This window comes from Cuculus canorus, chromosome 4 (assembly GCF_017976375.1).
Source record: "Cuculus canorus isolate bCucCan1 chromosome 4, bCucCan1.pri, whole genome shotgun sequence".
NCBI lineage: Eukaryota > Metazoa > Chordata > Aves > Cuculiformes > Cuculidae > Cuculus > Cuculus canorus.
Genome location: NC_071404.1, coordinates 32,238,151 through 32,263,633, shown reverse-complemented (window position 1 = coordinate 32,263,633; position 25,483 = coordinate 32,238,151). Strand labels below are relative to the sequence as shown.

Sequence of the window (25,483 nt, the reverse complement as noted above, 5' to 3'; positions counted from 1 at the left end):
TGTATAGTCATTGCTGAAGAGAAATTAATAAGATATGATGCTGTTGAAAGACTGGAGTCTAAGAAGAAAAGATTTCTGCATAATGGGCAATTATGTATTACCATTAAAAAGGCAGAGATATAGTGAATGGTACAGAAAAACTAGATTTGATATTCCTATGTACTGTATTTCACAAAACGAGAAAAGGGACCAAACCCAACATGACATAAACAACAAACCCACTTTATTTTACCTGTAACTAATTATGCAAGCCATCACCAAGGCAAACATTTTAATAGAAATTTAAAGGATTTTTAGTATTTTTAACAAAAACATCCATCATCCTTCAAAACAGATTTTTAATGTAGAAGGAACAAAATATCTACCGCTTGAAGGTGGTAGTTAAAAACTTAAAAGAAATGGCAAAAGTTAAAAAGAAATTAAGGGATTCTAATTAGTTTGATGGCTTTTTGCACCTATTTGGGAATACCTGACAGTGTCTTCCTTCAGGTACAAAGGATCGTGTGTTCACTGTGTTGTGTGTTTCCTGGGACACATGACTGTACTAAGGAAAGTCAGTAGCTGGGCACTGTGGGTATAAGGGTGAATTAGTTTTTGCATTGTACTCGGGGGCTATGAGAAGTTTTCTATAAACCATTTAAAAATATTGTCTATGATATGGGGCTTATTAGCAACAACACATGCCAGGGAAACATTGTACACAGTAGAGAAGACCTTTTCACAAGCAATTAATTCTTTGAGATAATAGTTCTTATACAAAATTAGGTATATAGAGAGGTGGAAGTTTGCCAGAGATGTGGGAATAAAAAGATGATGTGTTACAAAGACATTAAATGATATCGTACAATTTCTGGTCAGAGGCTTTTTACTAACCCCTCATGGAAATGGGCTTCTGTAGTCCAGCTTTTTCACTTCAGCGTGGTAACTACCACCGTCTTCTCACTGCTCAAATTTCACAATAATCAGAATTTTATTATTTAGTATGCTAATGGTAACAATAATAATTATTATAGCATAATCTTTACCTGAGCCCCAAAATCATGGTCACTCTGGTTCAAAAGTAGCCCATTTAGTGAAATAAAGAGCCAAACTGCATTTTAATTTAGTTGAAACAGAAAAGCCTTGCTTTGACTGATACTCGCAGTTACCTTGGAGCATTCTTTGGTCAGAGTGCTGTAAAGAATTCCTCCCTCCTATCCTCATTGTGCTTATGGCTTCTTTCCAAGGACATGGGCTCTCTAGCTCCCCCTCATGCCTACAGCTTCTTTCTGTTCTCTTCACGACACTCATCACTCTGCAGAGGGGTCACAAGAGACCTTTTCTTATCTTGCTTTCCTCCTCCTCCTCTCTCTGTGGTATGACCTGCGGAAATTTTAGGGAGCAGCAGAACAAAGCAAGAGTGGGCATATTCAAAGAAGCCTTGCAGTCTGGCAAAAGTAAGTCCTGGGATAATCTAAACCATTAGGTATTCATGAACAGATTTCCCAAATGACTGCACTCACGCAGCCTCTTCTCTATAATGAGAGGTTATTTGGGGCACAGTTTATTGATGCTTGTATGAAATGTTTACAAGGAAAAGATAGAAGAAATGAAGGCATACTGTCTTCATGTAAGGAGCTGGACTGAAGGTAGCTGGGGTTTGTGGAGGAGGCTTGTGTTTGGCAAATTGAAACAAATTGTTCTTGTCATAAGTGGTACCACTCAGCTTTTCCCTCAGGCAAGGTATATGCAAGGTATTGCTGGTGGATTTTTTTAAAAGTGTGTCTTCTGGAATACATTTTTTAACATTACCATGTGTTACTGTTTTCTGTATCAGGTTGTACAACCTAGGTAGTGTGAAGGGATATTATAAGAAGGGGCTACTACTTGCAGCTCTGGGGCTGGGTGTCCTCCTGGAGGCTGGAGCCCAGGCTGAGACGCGATGTCTCTGTCCCAGCCTGGTGAAGTAGCTGCTGGTTTCTTGCTCAACCAGTAGCAACTACAACAGCACCTATGTATCGGGCTCATACAAAGTCTCCTTCTCCCCTTTGGCTGTTGGGGCTGAGGTTCAGTAGAGAAAGTACACTCCTACCCCACCTCCCAGTGTTCACAAGCACACACACAGAAAGCGTACACCCCCCCCCCCGCCAAAGTACCAGCATGGCCTCCCTGGCTGGCTGACACCCCTGCCCAGGTCCCAGGACCTCTTACCTGCTCCACGGCCCCTGACTTGCCACCTGGTCCAGCTTGGTGCTCAATGCATTTTGACAAGGTCCTCATCCAGCTCATCTTGCTGAAACTTGAATCCTCCCACTCCGCATACCAATCAGTCCGGCTGACCACAGCTGTTCCCTGCTGTTGTCTATCAGTGTTGTTCAGTTGGGTTTATGTGTCCGAACGTTTTGCTTCCCCCATTCTCCTTGTCATCCTACTTGACAAGGTCCTGGATCTGATGACGTTAATAAAGCAGATGCTCTCTCCTTCCACACGTGCTGACAGGTGGATTCCAGCTGCGTTTAGATACAGAAGTGGAGAGTGGAAATAGTGCCTCTTTCTGAAGGGAGTCACCTTGGAACCTGAGCATGCAGTCCTAATTAAAACTACTCCTATGCAGGCTGTCCATCTAGAACAAGCTGCAGTAGAAGGTTTGTACATGGCTAAAAAGTTACACAGACATCTTAAATGTATTTTATTAGGATGTAATAAACAATTCCTGATGATCTCACAACGTAATGGCAGCAAAACATAAGGAAATTTCAAGCAAGGGAAAATGTTTAATATATGGCAGGGAAAAATTACCTGTTATTGATTTAGCGTAGAAAGTCTCTTCAGAACTCAGTTTGAAAGGTTATGAAATTTCAAAACAATAGAAAAATGAGCCACCAAAGAAGAGATAAAAGTGATTGCGTAAATTAACAGTGTTTGTGATCAATCACAGTACTGCAATAAGAGAGCATTTGTCAAGGAATTAATTACTCTAGCATTCATTTAAGCTAGTAGCCTGATGAGTAGCTGGAAGTGCTGTATCTGTATCTAACTCATTACATTTCAGCTATAAAATTACACTGAACTCTTAAGACTACCACTACAACAACTGAGTGTGGGAAAATAAGGCTTCATGTTATTAGATCATTTTAAGATGTTACAGATCTGCTGTGGTAAATAGTTTGAAAATGATAAAGCATGATTCATTTTATAATCTCATAATAACTTTCTTATGATATTAAGGGCAGTATTTCTTCAATTATTTGGTCAATTAAAAAAAAACAAACTAGGCATATGTAGAATATAGTGAATGATAACATACAAGCAAAATGCTCTTAATTTGAGAAGTAGTTTTCAGAGAATCTGATTAGGAACTTAGAGCTTATAGACACTGAACACCTCCTCCTCTATCTAAGCAATCCAGTATGGTGGAATACTTTTCCCCCCACCACGTTCCACATATTCAGTGGAGCAGCAAAAGAAGGAGGGACAATAGGACTGGAGTATAGATATTTGCTCCCACACAAGCACAGTGCACAGACCAGCAGACAGAAGCAGGAATATACGTAGACACAGATATACAGGCATATGGCACTAATTCAGTGAAGCAGTGGCTCTACAGGGATGCACTCCAACCTTCATGACAGCGTCCAAACTGCTCACTTCTCTCTAGAATATTTGGGTGTTGGACCACGCCACATACAGAAAAAGAAATCTCTCTGCAATGTCTCTGGCATAAGATATCACTTAAAAAATGTATGTTGCATCTCAGCTGGAGTCAAGTACCATCTGCGTACAGTTTGTGGCTCCCAGCTACACGAGAACAAGCAACTCAGTAGTCTCTCCAGTCTCAGTCTAGCTGTCAGATATCTATTAATTGAAGGGCTGGCCTACATGGATGCACCCTCTTGCTACCCCTTCATCCTAGCTAGGTACTTAATTTTATTTGCAACTGTCTGAATACCCAAATCTAACAGTTGTTGTAGGTTTAGTGTTTTTTTTTCTTTACATTTCCAAAATGTGGACATTTGTCTGGTTCTCCGCAGGAGAGGCTCATTGAGCTCCTTTTGAAGTAATTAAACCCTTCCTAGAGTTTTTTGATTGCTACCCCTGGATTGATACAATACTATATTTGTCAGTCTGCCTTCAGGGAAGTTGTTTAAAAGTCTATTTGGGCTTATTATCCACCCACACTCTTCTGTCACTTTCAGCAGTATTTTTTTTCGTTGCATTGTTTTTCTCCCAGATGCAGTCCTCTTGGAGTTTTCATTCTCCCTTTACCACTTAAGGAGGGAAAAATGGGAAAACTTTAAACTGATTCTACTACTTCTAGCACAATGGGAGATCAGTGTGGTGCCCTATGGCACGTCTCTGTTTCAGAAAAAATCATGACCCCCTATAGTGGAAAGCCCTGAAACAGCTGCATTTATGAAATCTTATCCCATATAGTGTCGTCCTAAGCTGTGTGCACCAACCCAGTGCTTTCTGCTCTTTGGTGTAGAAGTTAGGTGGCGTAATGATTGACTCCCAAAGTAGGCATCTAAGTGTGAAACTATCAGTCTGACAACCTTCTATTTGAATCAGGGTTCTCCTGCAGAGAATTTAAACCTGCTTTTACATGTGCAATGTCCTGAAATGCCTTGATTGAGCTGAGCCGCTCAATGCCTTAGCTTGGCCATTGTCCAGGGATGAGATACCCGCTCATGTTCATGCAAGACAGAATTCATTGTTTCAATGCAGAACAACCTCAGACAAATCACCTGAAACCACTTAACAGAAAACCACCTGTTAAAAACCACAGCATGGCTGATTAAAAAGAAGGATTATACATTTATTGTCAGAAGAAAACTGTAAATGAAAAGCCTCTTGCAATGGATAGCTATAAAACAGGAACTAGTAAAGTGCCTGTGCAATGATATCAATTTAATTTAATTTCTTTTTAAATTAAGATGGACATATAAATAGGTAACTCAGGTCTGTGTACTTGTTTAAAAAAACCCGGTAGTAATAGTTTATTTGCTTACACTGAATAAACAGGAACATATTAAATGTATTTAAGTTCCAGTAATATGCTGCTGCTTCTATGAATCTTTATACTAAAATTAGATATTTTACATTAAAATTGTCAAGTCAGTATTAATATTTTTATGGAATGCTCTTAGCTAATAATGTTCCTCTGTGGGAGGAATTCGTGACTCAAACTAGTAGTAAACATCAACATTACCCGTTCTAGATTAAAGGGCAGCCCCATCTATTGAATTGTATATGTAAGAAAAAGAACATAATATAGTCAAGGGCTCCATCTGCTGACAGGTTTAGGGTGCCAAATGTTTTCATGGATTTTCAGATATAGGGAAAAATACTGTACCTTCAGACCTCATTTATATTAGAAAATAACCACATTAGTTCTGACTTGATTTTAAGGGGAGTTCAGACTTGGTATTGCTACAAATTAGTTTTGTTTCAGATTCATTTTTGAATAGTAAGCTTGTGGTCCAACTCCTTCCTTCTGCAAGTGTTAGCCTGGAGTTCTTTTGCAAGAAACTGTCTTGAAAATGTCCTCAGCGGAACATGAAAGTAAGACACATCATTGTATACAAAATATTATGCAATGTCAAATCAAAATGAATATGTCCTCTGTAATTTTTTTACCATTTCATTTCAATGCATCTTTATCCTGATTTCTAAGTGGAAAAAAAAGAGAGCTATAGAAACCAGGCAGTATGACCACCAATCTGATGCACGTCATTGTTAAATAGTATTTCTTTTTCTTCAGGCAGATAACTTTATTCTATGTCATAAAAACATGAATTTACAGTGGATGTAATCTGTATCAACTCACTGCCAAAGTATGCAAAGAGGAAAACTGCCAGCATAATCTTAAACATCAGAAGATTAGCAGGGAGCAGCTTGCAGTACAGGATACTCTGCTAGGAACTAGAAATTCATCAGAGCTCAGACAACAGTAGGCTTCAAAAAGTTACCCAAAGCTGCAGGTTTAATACTTGCCATTTTATCACAATTTACAGCCGGTCTAGGCAACCAGTGGGCGGTTCCTAAGCACCCTCTGAGTATCTTTCTTACATTATTAGTTTTCTTAACTTACGGAAAAGAACAAGAGCTGGTTTAAAAAAGCACCTTCATTTAGGCAGCTTTTCACATAATTTAGCTGCAGCACACATTTTCTCTGCCACCAGGAATCTGGCAAGTTTTGAATAATGTTTTATTGAGCACAGTGACTGCTGCCTATCCAAGGGGTGCCTCTACAGCAGATGGCACGTCCCATTACCCTGCATTGTTTTCACCTGTCCGTCCTTGCACTTCCAGTTATTTTACACAGAATTCTGTGGCAGATAAGCAAAGTTATGTAAAGAAATGGCTAAATGAAGCAAAAGAATTCTGGTTTTTTGTGATGGTGAAATCCTCCAATTTAAAGCACTTGTGCATTCATATTACCCCCAAAAAAGATATTTTTTATGACAAAAGAATTTGAATGATACACACTGCAAAGAAAATTAGTTTCAAGTGCATTTATTTTGAAATAAACAAGAATATTATATGCATATATTCATATTTATATTAAATAACTTATAATTAAACATGAGAAAAATACTCTTAAAAACTAACCTGACACTTTCACTTTCTATTTTATAGTAAATGAATATAGTTAGGAAATATATAGAAAAATGATAAAATTGTCTCAAGCTAGTCATAAAAGCAAAGTGCATTATTGCCTAGGGCAGTGGAGGAGCCAATGATGATGGAGCTGCTGCTTCCTCCAAGGGGAGGATTACTGTGAATGGGCAGTACCGAGAAAAGAGGAAGGAAAGGAATCCCTTTAATACTCCCTATTCTTTCTTCCCAGCTTTTGTCCTTCAATGAACTAACAAATCGGGTTTTGCATATGCTGACATGAAGCAGCGAGACAGTTCTGCATACCAGAATGATACATTGAATATAATTAATTCCCTAAATGATCACACAGAGATTGCAGCTTATTCACATTCTGTTGTGTCTTTATCCCAATTTATTTGATTTTTCTTGCTGTCAGTAGTTCAAGGATGCCAAGGTGGAAATCTGTTAAGTATTTATCAGGAAAAATTAACTAAAGTAGCATACTTCAAAAGCTTTCTGAAAGGGCTTTTTCTCAGATAAAATCCACAGCTAGCACTTCCCCCCCCCCCCCCCCCCCCCCCAAGATTCCTAGAGTGGAATTTCTTAAAAAAAAAAATTAAAAAAAAACCCCTTCCTTTTAATTTTTTTTATCTTTTTAGCAGAGATAAATCTTGTTATAAATTACACATCTCTAAATGTAAGTGTACTTACAGAGATGCTATACACCTTTTCTATTCACATATGATGTAAGACAGTATTTGAGCGACACACAGAAAAATTTTCAAAACTGTATTTAGTGTAACAGATATTTGGAGTAATAAAAGACTGAAAACTATTTTAATTGTCAGGCTCCACCAAGTATTTGCCTTTCTGATAATAATTTAGTGACATTAGTTTTAGTGTGCATGTACTCAGAAATACTTCAAGGCACAGGTTGTTCCTAAATAGATCATAGACTTATTTAATGTTCAGTGAACTTTTTTCAAGAGGGATATATCTCTGTGTGTTTGGGTTTAATTCACGCCACCTAACAGTTATCTTGAAGGGGAGCAAAGAAAAACGCTGCTCCTGAAGAGCAAAGAAAAAATTTAGAGAAAATGAAACCCAAATATGACAGTGTCCTGTACCTCTGCTTCAGTCACATCTAAAACTACAGGAGGGCATGAAAGGTCATGGTAGCTACTGACTGCCTCCAGTCTCCATTACCTTCGTAAGGCCTCATTTATATCAAATATTTGAAGTATAATATTCAAATAATATTACTTAGTGAGTGTTGCTCTGTACTGCTGCATGCATTTGTGTTTTGTTTTGCTTTTTGTCAAAAACACAAGTTATTTATCTATTTCTCAGATACTGCATTCCAGAATAGTGAATTAAACAACTATAATTTCTACTCAGTGCCACATCTTACTTATATAGAAGTGCACTATTCACAAAAAAAACACATGAAGTTTTACTCTACCAGAAATATATAAGTGAATTTATATGCATGGCAATAAAATTTATAATAAATATTACAAAGTGTGTTATTTAACATGAATTTGAACATTTTGACTTTTCTTCAACACATGGCTCATGAGACATCTTAAAATCTGTACTATTTTTTTTAAAGAATAAATTAATACACATAATAGTAAGACTTGGAGAATCTGAACATTATAGTCCATACAGTACCTTTCCTAGGTAAATACCTATAATTCACATTATAACTGTAACGGCTTTATTCTTTTTAAAGTAACAGCTCTGTTAGAAGCTGTTACTAAGAATTTAATTTGCACATTCAACTCGTACATAATTGTTATGTTTCTTAGTGTATTCTCATTCCCAATTTAATAGTGCTCTTCTGAAAGCAAATTCACAGTCTAAGCAGATGTAGGGCAGTTTCTTTTCACTGCCAAAATGTTTGCCTAGTCAGGTGTAAAAATTACTTTTTGCTTATTTTAAATGACAAACATATCTCAACATAATAAAAAATAATATTAAAAATGTATTCTTAAAAAAAGGACTGCTGCCTATCAGGTGGTAGTTGCTCAAATAAAATACATACTTAAAAAGTGCTTGTAAGAGTTATGTTCACTACGCTAAATGAAAAAGAAGTCTTGTGTTTTCTACTGCAGCTGGGAGATTCATGATTCACCTGGGTTGGTTTGTTCTTCATTAAAAACTCATAGGAATAAATAGTTTTAGCCAGTGCAGATAATCCTTCTTTCTTTATCTCAGCATATCTCGTCTCCGAAATTGTTTCCATAGATCTCTGAGATGTTCACTGGTTACAGTCATCACACAAGAGTAATATTCCTTCCAACCATACTTTGGAGTCTCCTGTGAAAAGTGAAAACATACAATTGGAAAAAGATATCATTCACTACATTTCTTAAAATTACATTAAATTTTACTCAGATTCATACACACTAGATATAGGTTTTAATATTAAAATAATGAAAGGACATATACTTCTGTGGCTCAAAAGTACTTCTGTAAAATGAGGTTTATAAATCCAGACACAAGTTAACTATACAAAATGCATCCTCACCTCACAGCACACAGTTAGCATTCAACAAATAGCCTATGTATATTAAAAGTTGTAAGAAAGGATTTCCTCTTTCTTCAGGTACGTACTAGTCTTCCACTAGTTTTGTTTCTTGCTTCTTCATGTCGACAATGTACTAAAAAATTCACCTCTACCACCAAATAAAAAGCACAGAAAATTGCTGATGTTCATGAAACTGAGGCATTGGCAAAAGCCAAATACAAAATAGGCAGGTGACACAAAAGTAGGTTATCTTAGTCCTAAACTACATTGTAGTTTATTGACATTAATAAGTATGTGCTGAATGGAGAGCAATATCATCCAAAGGCTGGTCTGGGAGATTCAGCAGACTCTATGCTGTCTGTAGTTATCACTGGATCTCATTATTACTTCCACTGTTACTCATTTTAGAAACCTATTTTGACAGTGAGTAAGGAAAGCTGCAGAGTGGCTAAATATTAAATCAACTGGGGAAGGAGGCTAAGTAAGGAACAAGAATTTTAATTGTAGACAAGTCAGAAGCATTTACAAGTAATCTTAAATTGTATTTCATCTTAGAAATTAAGTCCAGTATCTGGAGGTAAATGGTTACAGTGCAAGGTAGGTGACTGTCTGATAGCTTGTTTTAGTTGAACTGAGAGAAGAAGCTAAAAACATTGTGTCACTGCAGCATATTAACACCATCAGACCATGATGCCTGCATTTCATTCATTCTTAGTACTCGTATAACTAAAAGCATAAAACGTAATGTGGAAGTTTTAAATATTCAGAAAACAATCTAATCCACTTTTGTATAAAATCCATGCTTCGAATGAAATATTAAAAACAATACTTACAGAAACACATAATTTAGTTGAGATTTACAGTCAATCTTAGGAAAAAAATCCATTATTTGCAAAATGCATTGCATTATTTAAGGAGAGCACCTTCACTTCTTTGTCAGTGCTTTGAGATATGCATTTATTTTTTCTATCTTATGAAACAGGTTCAGAGAAACATTCATGAAAATCAGTAAATGAAACACTGAAGTACATTAACTGTTCATCTACCTATTTCTACTTAGTGTACCCACTGCTGTTTTATCTGCTTCCAGGGTACCGAATCCGTAGAAAGAACATTTTGTGCATATACTCCGCAATGCTTTCACATTTTGCAGGAACATACTCCTCTCACTGGTATGTTTTTAAGGGTCTTGTCAGTTTTGGGATCAAAAGTCTGGGTTCTGTAATTTCCGGTTACTTCTGTAAGATGGGTCTAGTACACCTATCACACACTTCCCATTTCATTTGCTTTTAAGAAGAGGTAAGCAGCAGCCTCTTTAGTTTTGTAAAGCTCTCTCTTACATGATAGATGTATTCAACTACTGTATATTAGCAAAGTATGGAAATTAAATGCTTTCAAAATATTAACTACAGAGCACATCTTAATGTTGCTTGACTGAATGAAGTAGTTATAGAAGACTGTAATTTATTGTTGAAACATGACTAGCAATGAGGTTCTGAATCCACTCTTGAGCCTTTCATGTCTTTCTTGAAGCGAAATTTCCTTCCCCAAGCAGTCCACAGATTCTGTTTATAGCTATTAACCATTACTTCCAAAAAACGTTTCTAAATCAGAAATTTAGAAGCTCCACAAAATCACAAAATTCAGAAAATATTTCTTTTAGTGCTAAAATTATAAGATTTTCAAGAAAACACTAGGTCTTACAACTTATTTTCTAGATTTAAAATTGTGACATATAAGTGAACAAAACTGGAATTATAACTTAAATATCTATTACATGTTCTGAGCAAACAATAGTTTATCAACCAGAACTTTCAGATAAACTTGAATCCCTCCTCAAGTTGGCCTCTAGCATTCCTCTTTCAAAGCTTTTGTTAGAAATTTCCTAGATAAACCTTCCATAAGGCATTCAAAGTAGAGCTCTCCTCTCAGATCCGTTTGGTGCTTCCCTAACATGTTTGGGTTTTTTTGTTCTCCCTACAATATACGCCAAGAAGAATCTGCCCATGCGCAGTGAGGCTCTGTGCCCTGCCTGCATGGAGAGCACTGTAGAAAGACAAGCTCTCCATGAACATTGTCAGTTGTCTGGACCAAAGAGATTGTACAGTTGTTTCCCAAGGAGAGATTTTCATTATTTATTATAAAAGCATAATATTTTTTATGCTGTGACGTAAACTGCATTAATGCAATTCAGAGATACATAATGTACAACACAATGTACTGTTTATCCTTTTTTGGGGGGCAGATTCAAAGTATGGTATAATCTGTGATACGTATGCCAAGTATCTTGATCTTTTTTATCAGAGTTCCACATTTACCATAGAAAGCACATCAAAGCATAGACAATGATCTGTATCTTTGTATTTGGAACATAGTAAAATTAAGTGTTATTGTTTTGCACCTAACTTTGGAATGTAATTGCAGAAGACTTCTCTATTTTTATTTTTTTTTCTCACTAGGTTGGAAAAGACCTCTAGGATCATCGAGTCCAACCATTGTATCAACCACTACACTATGCCCCCGAGCATCTTATCCACCCGTCTTTTAAATACCTCCAGGGATGGAGACTTAACCACCTCCCTGGGCAGCCTCTGCCAGTGCCCAATGACCCTTCTGTGAAAAACTTTTTTCTGATGTCAAGCCTGACCCTCCCCTGGCACAGCTTGAAGCCATTCCCCTTGTCCTGTCCTCTCTCACTTGGGAGGAGAGTCCAGCTCCCTCCTCTCCACAACCTCCTTTTAGGTAGTTGTAGAGAGCGATAAGGTCTCCCCTCAGCCTCCTCTTCTCCAGGCTAAACAACCCCAGTGCCCTCAGCTGCTCCTTGTAAGACTTGTTCTCCAGCCCCCTCACCAGCTTCGTTGCTCTTCTCTGGACACGCTCCAGAGCCTCAGTGTCGTTCTTGTAGCAAGGGGCCTAGACCTGAACACAGGATTCTAGGTGCGGTCTCACCAGTGCCGAGTACAGGGGGAGAATAACCTCCCTGGACCTGCTGGTCACGCTGTTTCTGATTTCACATACTTTTATGTGTTTCTTCATACATCAGACTGAAATTAAATTACCCAGTTGAAATTCTTCAATTTCAAATCTCCTATGATTCCGTCTTTATTATCTTTTCAATTTGTAAAGTAAAAATAAAATAATTATTTTTAGAGTTCTGTAAATCTTTGCTCCACACTGTATGGCAAAGCAGAATTAGTTCTGTTCTCCTCTATAGCAACTAACTCCAAGTCACTTCGCATGTTTTGGTTAAAGTTTCCATTTCCATTAACTGACACTTGCAACAAACTTCAATAAATATCTACAACAAATCTGAAGAAATACTATATGTTATGTAATGTTTCGCACAAAAAGGCACTCTAGCTAAGAACCGAATATGTCACTGTAATTCATCACAAGAGACAAGGAGCAGCTGCTCAAGTGAAGAGCAGTAGCTGACTTATGTGTCTGCAGGGAAGAAGGAATTTTTTTCTGTTTGAGGTTTACAGTGTATTCCTCAGTGCACAGGTAACATATCTGATACAGCCCTATACAAACAAGCTTTGGTACCAGATGCAGTCTTGCTACAGCATCCAGAAGCTCCAGGTGGGAAATACAACAGGCAGATAACCAGCAACCTCTGCACTATGTCAGTGAGGCTGCCTGTATCCAGGTCAGTGCACCGAGAACTAACTTGGTTTCTCCATACCATCTCCCAGTGCATAGTGGAGACATATCATTATTCAACTTCAACTTTTCTTCTTGAGAATGACTTTATATAGAGCGAACAAAAATCTCCCTTTGTAAATCTCTACCGTATTTTTTATCCCCTATCTCAGCAGATGAACGAGTTACTCGAGTTCAGATCTCTGACAAAGTGTCCAGGTATAAAAACTTGATGCTTTTACCACAGTGTCTCTTTTTGTGACCAAGATGATTTAATTTGCTTTGATTATTAGACATTGGATCCTTTTCTGTCATACTGCATTTTGTTCCAGATGGTCCCATACCATCCCTGTTCTGAAAAGTTACCAGTTTAAACAGTACTTGATATGCAATTACAATGTAGGCTGTGGCAGAATTAATGGTGACAAAAAGACAAGGTACTCCTAAAAGAATGATTTTTGGAAAGATGTGGGAGAGGAAGAAAGGAAGAGCCAAAAGTTTCAAAAAGACGAAATTACATAAAATTAATCTAAAGCCATTAATTGTTTCTTATGTGACTGGTAAACTGGATTACTAAAACATTGTTTTAACTACTTCATTAGTCATTTACACTTCCCATTAATAAGGTGGAGAAACCAGATGCTTTGTTAAGATCAAATTTCCTCTTCTGTTCCACACATATTAGCACAAGTATGTGGGTTATACTCTTAAAGTATAATTTTTAAAATTGTTAATAGTTACTGAAATAATAAGAAATACTAATATTGCACAAAAGAAAAACATCAGTGGGACTAGTGAGCTGGTGGGCTACTACTAGTCTGACTGTTTAGTCCCACCTCTCATCCTTACAGATGTGTATCTTCACTGTGCTAGGAGCCAATCACCACCTCAAATAAACAGGATCCAAGAAACATCTGCTTAATGCACTTACATTCCTTCCCTCCCATGTTGTTTCACAGTTAGGGAAGAAAGATTTAAACCTGCAGCCCAGCACACTCACTGGCATAGAATTGCTCAGAGAGTCACGATAGAAAAGGTATATGATATGTGGCAAAAAGTTTCAAGATACAGCCACAGAATATGCACATGCCAGTTTTTACACTGAAACAGTACAATCTAACTGTGAGAATGAACATTCACGGAGTGGATATGCAAAACCAGCCATGGTGGTCGTATGTGGGCACAGTGCGAGTTTTTGAAAATTGGTGGTTTAGCATTAATTGAGCCTAAACCACATTACTGTTTTCAAAAGTGTAACTGCAGAAATCAAAGTAGAATCAAATTACTAACAGAGTCTTAGGAAGAAAAATCTGCCTGTAAGATCTTCATTGGTAAATACTTATTATCTATAGGTATCTGAGAAATTACTCGGAAAGTGGTCACAGGACAGACAGAAACAGCAACAGAAACTATGAAAGAATACTTTTCCTTATTTCAAACATAGTACAAAATCTCAGCAGGATTACAAAACAGTGACAGCGTGAGTCAGTCATTGCCAACTCCAGAACACAACTATATTACTCCAGTGAAAACCACAACATTACACTTTGAGCTACTACATTACTTACAGTCAGATAACCTATTCTCAAATTTTGGAACAGGAAACAAAGCACTGACAGTTTAACATTCAGCCATTCCTGCAAGCATGCCAGCACACTCGGACTGGTCGGCTAACACATACCGTCATTTATCTGCTATAGAGTTCCTTCCTCACGCAGGATTTGAAAGTAGTATACCTCTGTATAGGTTTGTAGCCCTGTGGAGCAGAAGATGGAGAAGTGCGCAGATGCAGACAACATGTGAAGGCAGCCAGAAGTAAGCATAAGACAACGGTATCATGAAAATACAAAAAAATGGCTTTAAGTGACAAATAGCTAGAAGGTACATTATAGTATGTGCCAGGTAAAATGTTTATCATTTAGTCATTAAGTTCCAAATCTTTAAGTTTAAAAATTTAATTTATAAAGGCAAGGGAATCTTCTTACATATTTTTAAATTAAAAAAAATAACTATTTAATCCAATCAGCAAGCAAAACATAAAGCTTTTCATGTCTGCACTCTTTAATAAGTTCAGGCAATACTCTGACTGACCACTTGAGGGCAGCTCAATATACTAGTTTGTTTCAAACTACTAAAACCTAAAAAGGTTTCAGATTATAATACTATCTTCGAGAAAGACAGAAATTCCACTTGATGAACTCTTTAAGACATTTAATTTTCCAAAGGCATATCTAAAATATATGTTAAAGTGAATATTTATTACGTTCCTATAAGGGGTAATACCTGACCTTCCTCAAGTTCAGAGCTAAACTTTTAAATAGAACAAAGCTGGTCAGTACTGACTGACCTTTCAGCACTCCAGTTTCATTGGACTTGTGTAACTCTCTGCTCTTAAATATGTTTGCTTTAGTTGGACTATATAAGTACAAAATGCCCTTTTTCTAAAATATACGGTCCTACCACTAAGCTCTCTCAAGATTCTTCTGGCAAACATTTTAGTAAAACAACTTCTAAAAAAGTTGAATTACTAACTATAAGATGCCAATTGCAAAATCATATTTCAAATCCTAGGCCTATTTAAAAGGCCTGTTATTTCTAGAATGATAATTAGAGACTACATTGATTTGGGCAGACATAATTGTAGGATATTTAACATCAAAATCAGGCAATTACACTTCATAAACAGGTCCAAATCTCTCACGGCAAAAATTTCCACGTTATAAAATACTGCATAAGCAGAGGGTATAATGATCTTTTACCCATATAATGGAACTGACCAAGTCTTAATATGAATTTGAAATACAGTTATTAACAAAGAATAGGTTAGTGATTTGTTAGTTTTGATTTAGCACAAGACAGTATTTGAGCCTTCCATGCTGTAGGAGCAAGAGGGCAAATTTATCGTACCGGCCACACCAAATACTGTGTAACTGTGTACAAACAATAGGAAGCAATTAATGAAACTTTCAACAATTTGTTCTGGGCAAAAGATCCTTGTGTGTTTTCTTCTTTCCATTCTAAACCAAAACTGGGGTGGGTGGGAGATGTTTTATTAAACTGGAAAGGCAATTTTTTTGCAGAGATTTTACTATGACCCGCTCTTGGAAAAATCAGGTTAGTGTGACACTTATGAAAACTTACTAGAAATGGTGATTCCTAAGTTTGGTACTGTAATTGTCAAGGAACATTACTGATTAGTGAAGAAAACGCATTTTTCTGAGTAACCTAAGAAGTCTGCATGTAGGCATGAATCTAACTGAGTTACACGACCAAATCATGATCATGTCCTATGCAAATTAGAATTAGATATATCATTTATGAAAGACGGTGCTGTTCTTCTGAACATCTTTGGCTATTCTTTTACAGTCCACTGGAATATTTCATAGTGGCCAATGCAAAAGAAAGGTACGTGCATAAGGCTGAATAGCGCTGGGTGATATTTATTCTTACAGATTATACGTCATTTTTGTCATGCATTTTGTGAAATAGAAACACGTAATACATTTACAAGAATTACTTAATAAGCAGACTGTTTTCTGATTAAATTAACATACACTGCACACTTACAATTAGTAAACAATTAAAACATATAGCTGAACATCTTGAAATGGTTATGAAACAATCATCATTCCCACACCATAATAAAAGGAATTACAAAAATAACAAGTAAACTATTAGACTCAACACCACTTCACAGGAAATTCTAAGATTATATTTAGGAAGTTAATTGAAAATGATTAAAATTACATTACAGAAATGACATACTGAAATGTGAATTCAGGAACCGTAATAGAGTTTAAGATCTATTGTGAAAGGATTAGGCTATCAGTAAGAACACCCTTTTACATTTAGTTAGAAATGTTAATACTTGTCATATGAAGAAAGACTTTTATTGATGATACTCTAAAATTTTTTCTGCTACTATAAAATATCCTTGTACTACACAGAACCTGAAGAGGGCAGCAAGGCCTGTACATTCACCTAAAAGTCAGAAGCACGATTTATCAGCTTGTTCCCTATGAAAATGTTCTGAAAGAAATTTTCTGCTCTCTAGCTTCTTGTAGTTAATGTTAGATACAGGATTAGATTATAAAAAGCAACCTTGAACTAGAATATAGGAATGTTCAGCACAAATTCACTAATTCATTATTTGAAAATTAAAACTATCTTCTGCTTCAACACTTCCCAAGAGTCACTATCAACAGCTGGTATCTTAAATAATGTTTTAGAAAAGCTGATGGTTAACCTTTAAACTGCCCAAGTTTGAGAAAGGCGAAATCTTTTCCCTGAAAACAACCCAAACATAATTGCTACTTTGAAGTCTTAATGCAGATCTATCAATCACACAATACAGAAGAAACGATCGGATGCAGAGAATGTCTCATCTCCAGTTTGTTTTGTGTACTATAAAGGTACATTATGTCCTCTATGCATTGCTTTCTAACTAAAAAAAAAAAAAAATCAAGAATTTAAGAAGGAATTTATCTTTAAAAACTGTTTCAGGATTTCTGTAAAACATCTGTCTTTTAACACACACTGCTAGTTTACAACCTACTGGTGCTACAGTTGCTGCAGTAAGTAGTGATAAGTAGTGAAATCAACTCAGATAATTACAAAAATTGGAATCCTTACCCTAAACCCTCGATTGAGTCTGTCTTTCATAATGCCAATAAATTCTTTATAACTCAACTGGTCATCTCTGTCAACATCAAAGATCTTGAACACTGTGTTTACCAAATGTGGTGAAAGCTTCACACCTGTGGCTACATACACAGCACGTTTGAATTCATCTGCATAAAGAGAATATCAGAAGAAAAAATATATATATTAATTTAATCCTACTTTTTGGACAACATATTATGAAATTGAAGTAAACTTTTAACTCGAGTTTTCACACTTAAACATTTGAAAAATAAGAAAATGTGAAAATTAGAACTGAACTTCAGTTTTAAACCAAGTACTTCTCAACTGATATAAAGTGATACTACTTAATTATTATCAGTTATTTCAAAGATTACAGTCCATATACTATACTATATGTAAAAACAAAGTTAGAAAATCATAATTAAACCTACATCACATATATACTTCTGGCATCTACTTAATTGACACAAACCAAACCCTAAGAAATAGAGCACAGAGAAAACAGTATACTAGTTTGGTAAGGCCACATGGGGTAGGACTATGCTGTTAGATCCAGGAAGATGATAATTGAGGAGAGCACATGAGTCAAATCACTTACGTATTCTTCACCTTGCACACCTCAGGCATCTGTTGCACTAAGGATTTCAGTCAGTACATACCTGCCAAGTTCTTTCAGCACCCACTTACTGATCTGTTCAAAATCTGTCTAATCCCTCTTCAAACCTTCTGACACCATTTGCTTCTACAACCTTTGTAGAAGGCCAGATTCCAGATGCCCACAGTGTAAAGAAATGCCTTTGTTTGCTTTAAACTGATCCCTTATAGGTGTCATCAAGTGCCTCTGAACTCTTGTATTTTAGGATTTGGTGACCAACCATTTTGTCCTTGGCTTATCTACCACTTACATGACAAAGCTTTACTATATCTCTTATGTGATCAAGTCTCTCAAAGCTGGAGTCCTAGCCTTTTTAGCCTTTCACCTGAGATATTAAAACTACGAACAAGGAATTACAAAACATTTTTGTACTTTAGTCAAAAATTCTAATCTCTATCAACAGATTTTTATAAAAATATAAATACTTACCTTGGCCTATGGAACGACTGGCAAAATTATACATTTGCATTGCAATTGCAAAGTCTTCAAGGTTGTTCAAGAACTGGAAAAATGATCTGAACTCATCAAATGTGATCCCCTAAAAAACAGAAGAACAATATGCACCATAAGAATAATCATTAGTGATGACAACTGAATAAACTAACCTTTCAGTTACATATGTCTACTTCATTCAAAAACAGACACTACACTCACTGAAAAAAACAGAGATTTGTACTGAAAGTCAATAAAGTAAAGAATTGAAGTCCCCTGAGGAATGCAAGATGTCTTTCCTCTTTGCCACTGCAACAGGTAACAATTCTCACCCAAAAAGTGGTCAAAAAATATTGTTCCATTGCTTAAGGCAATCTTTAAGAATTTGAAGGTGAACAATAGCAATAGTGATAATAGAAAATGGCCATCAAAGTCTTGAGCTGACATTTATAGGTTCACAACAATTTAAAAAAATCCTTGATTTGCACCAATTTGACTGTCAAGACTCTGAATGCGGGAGATACTGTAAGAGGTCAGGTTACTGCAAAAATCCTGGCTCTTTCCATGTAGCTAGACAGGAGATGATCAGTCTAGATGAAAAGCAGCCCTTGTGCAGGAAAGGCTGAGAACCACTCATCTGCAAACAAGACTTTCTGCAGATTCTGTGTTTCCAGTAGTAATAAAACTACCGCCACAATGATGGAGATTAAGTATGGAGATAAAGGAGCCACATCTGCAGGCCGTGGCTAAATGGTACATATTCCACAGCATTTTAGCAATAAGAAAAGTATCTGGCTTCATTTAAGAGTTCTGTGATTTCAGCAGAAATCATCTCCAACCACACACGTTTATTTCCTCTCAAGCAAAATCAGCAAAGGACACCTAAGAGGCAGAAGGGCTGTCAAAATGGCAGCCAAAGAGAGTTGGGGACACAGCATTCTACTGTCTCTCTCCTTTTCTAAGAATGACCATATTTTGTTCAACTGGTAACTGCAATAATAACATTTCATATTTGCCATATGTCTTGCATTTTGATACATGAAGTTATCTATGTGTAGATATCCCAGAAGTTTTCTACTGGAAACTATTTATTTTCTAGATAGAGGAAAACTCTTTTTTAGTTATCTGGACAGATTATATTTCACTACAGCAAAGAAAACTGTTATATTAATGCATGAGTGCTGTTAAAAACGCATTGACTTTCTTTAGGAGCTGACATTTGTAGTAATTCAAGACGTCAGCTTAAATGAATCACCACTTGGCATCTAGTTCCTAACGAAGAAAAACATCCTGTGAGCAGGCAGCATGCCAGCTGAACATTTTAACATGACTACAGTACGCCAAATCACCATGTTGCTTTAGAGGGTTCTGCATACAGTGCCACAAAAAATTAACTCTGCCAACTGTGAGAGTAGCTGTTACTCTCTACTTTACAGGCTAGACTGATTTTTCTTCTAAATGGGATCTTCTGGTTTGTATTTGTATTGTAGCATATCACTGTAATAAAAAGAGAGTACATTTTATAATTTTCATATTATAAAGTAATTAGAAATGTAAAAAAGTAAAAACATATGAACAATACCTCCATGGCAGTAAGAAGCAAAGTCCCATTCTCAGAAGACTGTGGCCAGCACAAGAGATGTCACAGGGATTTACTTTTTCCAGCGACAGTGCACTGACAGCACATTTACCACACCAGTGATATGGAGCTATGGAAAATGGCAATGCCTTGTTTTACTGAATGGAGGTATAGTATGTGACCTAGAGATATACGGCACTGGTCGAGTGCCAGGATATTCCCAGAACGCAGTGTAAGCTTATCTGTAACTGAGTAACACAGCTTTTTACATGGAAGTTTTCCTTAACTGATGGTCCCACCAGACATCGACAAGAAACTGCTGTGGAAGACTTGCTAGCAGAACAGTGGTATTAGAATACATAGAGATGACTTCAAAATACTGCCTTGTATTTAAAAGAAAGTGCCTGTATTTACACCTACTTAACTTCACCTTTGCCATTCAAAGTAGTCATTATTTTTCAGTTGTCCAAGTGATACTTACATCATTGTTATAAAAGCCCCAAAGAGATGTTCTTCTTTCAGGTTTCCATATATAGGGAAATTTTGATTTCAGCCTGAACAAAAACAATCTGGCAACCACGCAAAAAGAGCTTTATTCCATTTCTGTTGCACTGTCTTGGCTTTGAATATTTCTAGAAAATTGTTCAAGTCTTACATCTTTTGCTGTTTAAACTGAATTGTCATTTAATAGAAAGCCTTGTTATTTAAACTTCAAAAATACTACTCGCTAAATCCTATGGAATATAGTTCTCTGCTATTTACACTTCTACTTTTTATCCAGCAAGTAATCTGAAAAATATGAGACACACATCTTATAATCAGAGTAAAATCCTGGTGATAATTAATTCAGTGATAGAATCTCATTCAGTCCAACAAGGTTATGTTCTCATCTTGATGACACTGGGACTTGATGCTGTGGCCCACTGCTGTTGTAGCTAAACAATTACCTTTTCTTCAGGAATCCTGCAGCGCATGTTTTCCAGGTAACTTGATGTATTTTCCACATTTGTGTACCTCAAAAGAATATGGGCAAAGTCTTCCTCACTGATGGTGTTCATCCCGTTAGAGTAGGAAAGGAATTCTATCTCTAGAACCTCAGTTTGTAGGTTATCCATAAATCTAAAGCACAAACATAAATAGGAAGAAATAGTAATACTTCATAATTCTACTGTTTATGCATTTTAAAGACTCACAGAACATAAAGCCAAATAGCATTATACAAATTAGTTCCCTTTTCATACCACTGACAGTAAATTTGGTATATCCTATACCTATGTTGATGTATTTTCTAACCAATACAACAATCGTAACTCAAAGATTAATTGTTGTAGTAAGGATCAAAATAACTTGATACTTACATTTCTGCTTTACTTCTAGTTTGGGCTTGCTTAATGTTCTTCAGTGGGTCACTAACCTTTATTTTTGCGTGCTGGACTGAAAATTCCATCATGGTACTAAATGAATTCCCCAAATTTATTCCTTATATAGTTACTTGTAGGTTGTGATTAAACTCTACCTTTCTCTTTTAAACAAGCCAAGTAGGATAAGCTCTTGCAGCCTTTTAAACTAATTTTTTTTGCTTTTAATACTTCACTATTCTTATGGTATTTCTATACACTTTTCCCAACTTATCTACTGTATTCTGGATACCAAAACTGGTTAAGTATAAAACCAGCTACATATAAAAATGAAATAAAACTTCTCTGATTCCGTTTGACATCCTAGTTACACAACCAAAGATGAAATTAGCTCTCTGGTCACAATACTGCACTGGGAGTTCACGTGCACCTGACTGTCGATGACAAGGTGTAACACTTCCCTAAGCACAAGTGTAAGTGCAAGGTAAACATACAATAGCATTTCCCTCACCTATTCATAGCTTAATGATATTTTGAGCTGGAAAAGCAGTGTTGAATAAAACTCGAATATGTCTGCTAGGTTTTGACATCTTTAGCGTCTTAGGTCAATGATGAATATTTCAACTTTTGAAAAGTACTTTCTTTTCTGCTTCTTGTTTTGAACTTACATAATGATTTCACTTGATGACAAAGTTTTTATATTATGTGAAATACCGAATAATTTTCAAGACTCACATAATTATAAGGCAAAATATTTTGGAAATATCTGATTGATTAGAACACACAGTTAAATGATAACTATAAAGACAATAGGTATTAGGAGTACTTACTAAGGAAAAAGTAACGTAACACTCTCTCTTTCAATCACATAGAAATATACAGTTTTATGGTTCTATTTTTATGGCACACTCTCTATATTTTTTAAATTGCATTTTAACTGGATTAATATAATTAAGCCAATAGTTTCCACTGCGTTTTCACATTTTCCTAGAAGCAGTTTGTTTTAAGTTGCCTACACGGTATCTTCCAAAAAATTTTAACATTTAGATATGTCTCTAAGAGCAGAGAGAGACAAAAGTTTTTTTTTTTAAAACACTGACAAGCAGGAAAAAAGAATTAAAAAGACCCAAGAAAAGAATTCCTACATACCAATGTAGGACAGAGTTGGGGTGTAATATCTCACCCCAAACCGACCACATACACAAGTGCTAACAAAATTTGCAAATGTAGCAGCATTAGTACAGGACTTTCCTGTTGTTGGATCACCTATTGCATTTTGTATATATTTCACCTATGCTCTTTGTATATATAATACACACAAGGGGAACATTACGTATATGGCTGCATAAACTATATGTATAGTACCATATAACATATAACATAGAGTATAACTTGACTCGAACAAGCATAAAAGTATTTTTTAACAAGGAATGAATAAAACTGAGACTTACCTATAAAAATCTTCGAAGTTCAGTTCAGCTTTTCCTTTCTTGCCAAAAAAGTGTACAAGCAGTGTGGTATCTGACAGTGAACTTGAAATATCATCAGCACGCTTAAATATTAAAATAAATAAGTGATACGATAGGATCAGTTACAGATGTATGATCTGAGAATGCCTATCATCACAACAGACCTTTCCATTAAAAGAGTTTGTGTTTTATGTTCACAGTACTAAAAAAAGATTTTAGTATTAAAATCAATTAAATTAATTTAGTCATGCGATTTTCAAACAAAATAGCATTAGACTGTTAATTGCATTTAGTAGAAATAACAATATATTAGAAGCTGCAATGAGGAGGGGAAAAGCATGAAAAATAAAACCAGAAACCATTGAGAAAAAAAAAAGTTCTAGTAAGCCATAAATATAACTCAGTACACAATCTCCTTTCCCTTCTACTATGCAACTACTAAGAAATTAAAGGAAGTTGCTTCATATACTCTTATTTTATATTTCAAAACAATGTATTAAGTAAAGGATTGTATTCCAAATCCACTCACACTAGTCAGGTATACTTATGATTCTTTTCTATAAGTAGCAGATGGCCACATTTTAAATTTTATTGCCCAAATATATTTAAAACAACAGAATTGTAAGAAATTTTGAAATAATGAGGTAATATTTGGCTTAGACCCTTAAGAATGTTCTTCATCTACCCAATATGTAGTCTCTGCATCAGATGGCAACCCTTGAACACATACCAATACTTTTCCCTTACTAAATAACAACTTTGATGGCACAGAACTAGAATAGTAAACCCAGTAATTTTGACCATTTGTAATAGTAAGTGTTGTAAATAGGAAGACACGTATATAAGTACGACAGAAGTAACTATCATCAGTGAATAGCGACTGAGCAACATTCCACTTTTTTACTACATATTCATTACCCTTAATTGTTGTGTATGTGTATTGATTTAACATTTTTAAAAGAAACTCTTGATACACTGAAGAGCTAAGGCTCTTAAAATAAGCCATAGTTTTCCACTATGGCAAAGTCCTAGCATTAATGTGTGCCTGACAACATTTGAAATTTAAAAAGTAATATATTGGGTGTCCTTGCTACATCTGCCCAGGGATAACCTTCTGGCTAAGCTCTCATTTTTCTTACGAAGACAGGATCTTATGAAAAGCAAAGTGGAAGCCAGTAGTCTCTGCTCTTCCAACGCAAGCTACCACCCATCAACACCACTACATTTTTGTGGAAGTGTGCTTGCTGACTCTACTGTTAAAGTACAAAACAGAATACACAGTAGAGAAAGTATCTGGAAGATATAACAGTAGTGATCTATCACTATAATGACAGATTATAAACCTATGTGATTTTACTACAAGAACAGAAAACTGTTTATACATCTGCACATACAAATCTGCAAGCTGCACTCAGAGTCCTTTAAGTCTGACTTTATTTCATAGCTGAAGAGGCTATATATTTATAACAGACAGAGAAACTCTAAATGAAGAAATTAGGAAGAAATTTTGAATGGCACGTAGTAGTTCAACACCACGTACCATGAAAACCTGTTTCATATTGGCATTCTCTGAATTATAGTATATAAATTTCAAAACTACATAATTTGTAAAAAATGTAAAAGTATTAAGCATTAACAGTATTTATTCATAAACAAGGAAAAACATGAGTCAGTAACAACACAAATCCTTTCCTGTCAGAGAAGTAAGAGAGATTTTTCTGTACTTTAGTATAATCCACTTAGGATTCTCAAGATTGTATCTCATGTATTTTAGCTTCCTACTTATTCTCATATTCTTCTCCAGGGAGAAATAAGATGACATAGTGTATATATAGGTAGAGATATATTTCATATTCCTCAATTAAGACAGCTCTGCTCTTCAAGTGAGCAAATCAATTCAGAAAAGTGATCACTATTCGCCTTTTAATATTGTTACCCTCCACTACAGGACATGAAATACTGAAATCCAGATACCCTGATTCTCTGTCTTTCAAGTAATGAAATCCCTAAGTACATTTAAACAATTTCCCTCAAGTACACTGAAAAGATATCAAATTCAATTACAGCCTTTCATCTTGCAAAAACATTTCAAACCCTTAGACTTAGGTTGCATCCACCCATATCTAAAGAGCCATCTAAAAAAAATACAATCTGTAAGTCTTTTCACAATTCCCATTTGGTCAGCCTCACTAAACATAAAACCTTAAACAAAAACCTCACCCTAGAAACTCAACCCAGTACGCTTCTTTGCAGAACTGCAGGCAACTGAAAACTACTCCTCTGCTCCTCTGCATTGATAGCACTAAATAAACTCTCTCCTAAGGGGTAAGGATAAAACCAAAAGCTTTTATAATTTAAAACTATTATTTACCTATCACAATAAAATTGTGTTCTATTACAGTGAAAATTAAATGACCACGTGTTTCCAAATATACAAATATGAGACTCTATTTTCACCTCATATATTTTACAGTCATTTAAATGAGAATAAAACCCTGCCTGCCTTGTTTCTTTTTATCTTTATGTTAACTGTGATACAAGTATGAGTAAAGAGACAAATGAGAGAGACAAATGTTTCATAACATTTTTTCC

At 35.8% G+C, this 25,483-nt stretch overlaps 1 protein-coding gene across 6 annotated transcripts in view; it reads right to left on the bottom strand.

Annotated features, from left to right (window-relative positions):
- Nucleotides 1-6,485: 6,485 nt before the first annotated feature.
- The window catches only part of MICU3 (mitochondrial calcium uptake family member 3), a 53,288-nt gene continuing 34,290 nt past the window's right edge, over nt 6,486-25,483 (bottom strand). For 3 of the 6 annotated variants that reach the window (XM_054065108.1, XM_054065112.1, XM_054065113.1), the window contains 6 exons: nt 22,874-22,974; nt 21,012-21,183; nt 18,483-18,591; nt 17,387-17,544; nt 14,436-14,510; nt 6,486-8,901 (listed from right to left, as the gene is read on the bottom strand). In XM_054065108.1, coding sequence (XP_053921083.1) covers nt 14,442-14,510; nt 17,387-17,544; nt 18,483-18,591; nt 21,012-21,183; nt 22,874-22,974 — 609 coding nt within the window. In that variant the 3' untranslated portion in view covers nt 6,486-8,901; nt 14,436-14,441. The remainder of the gene's footprint in view (nt 8,902-14,435; nt 14,511-17,386; nt 17,545-18,482; nt 18,592-21,011; nt 21,184-22,873; nt 22,975-25,483) is intronic. The other 3 variants (XM_054065107.1, XM_054065110.1, XM_054065111.1) reach the window with 1 other exon arrangement.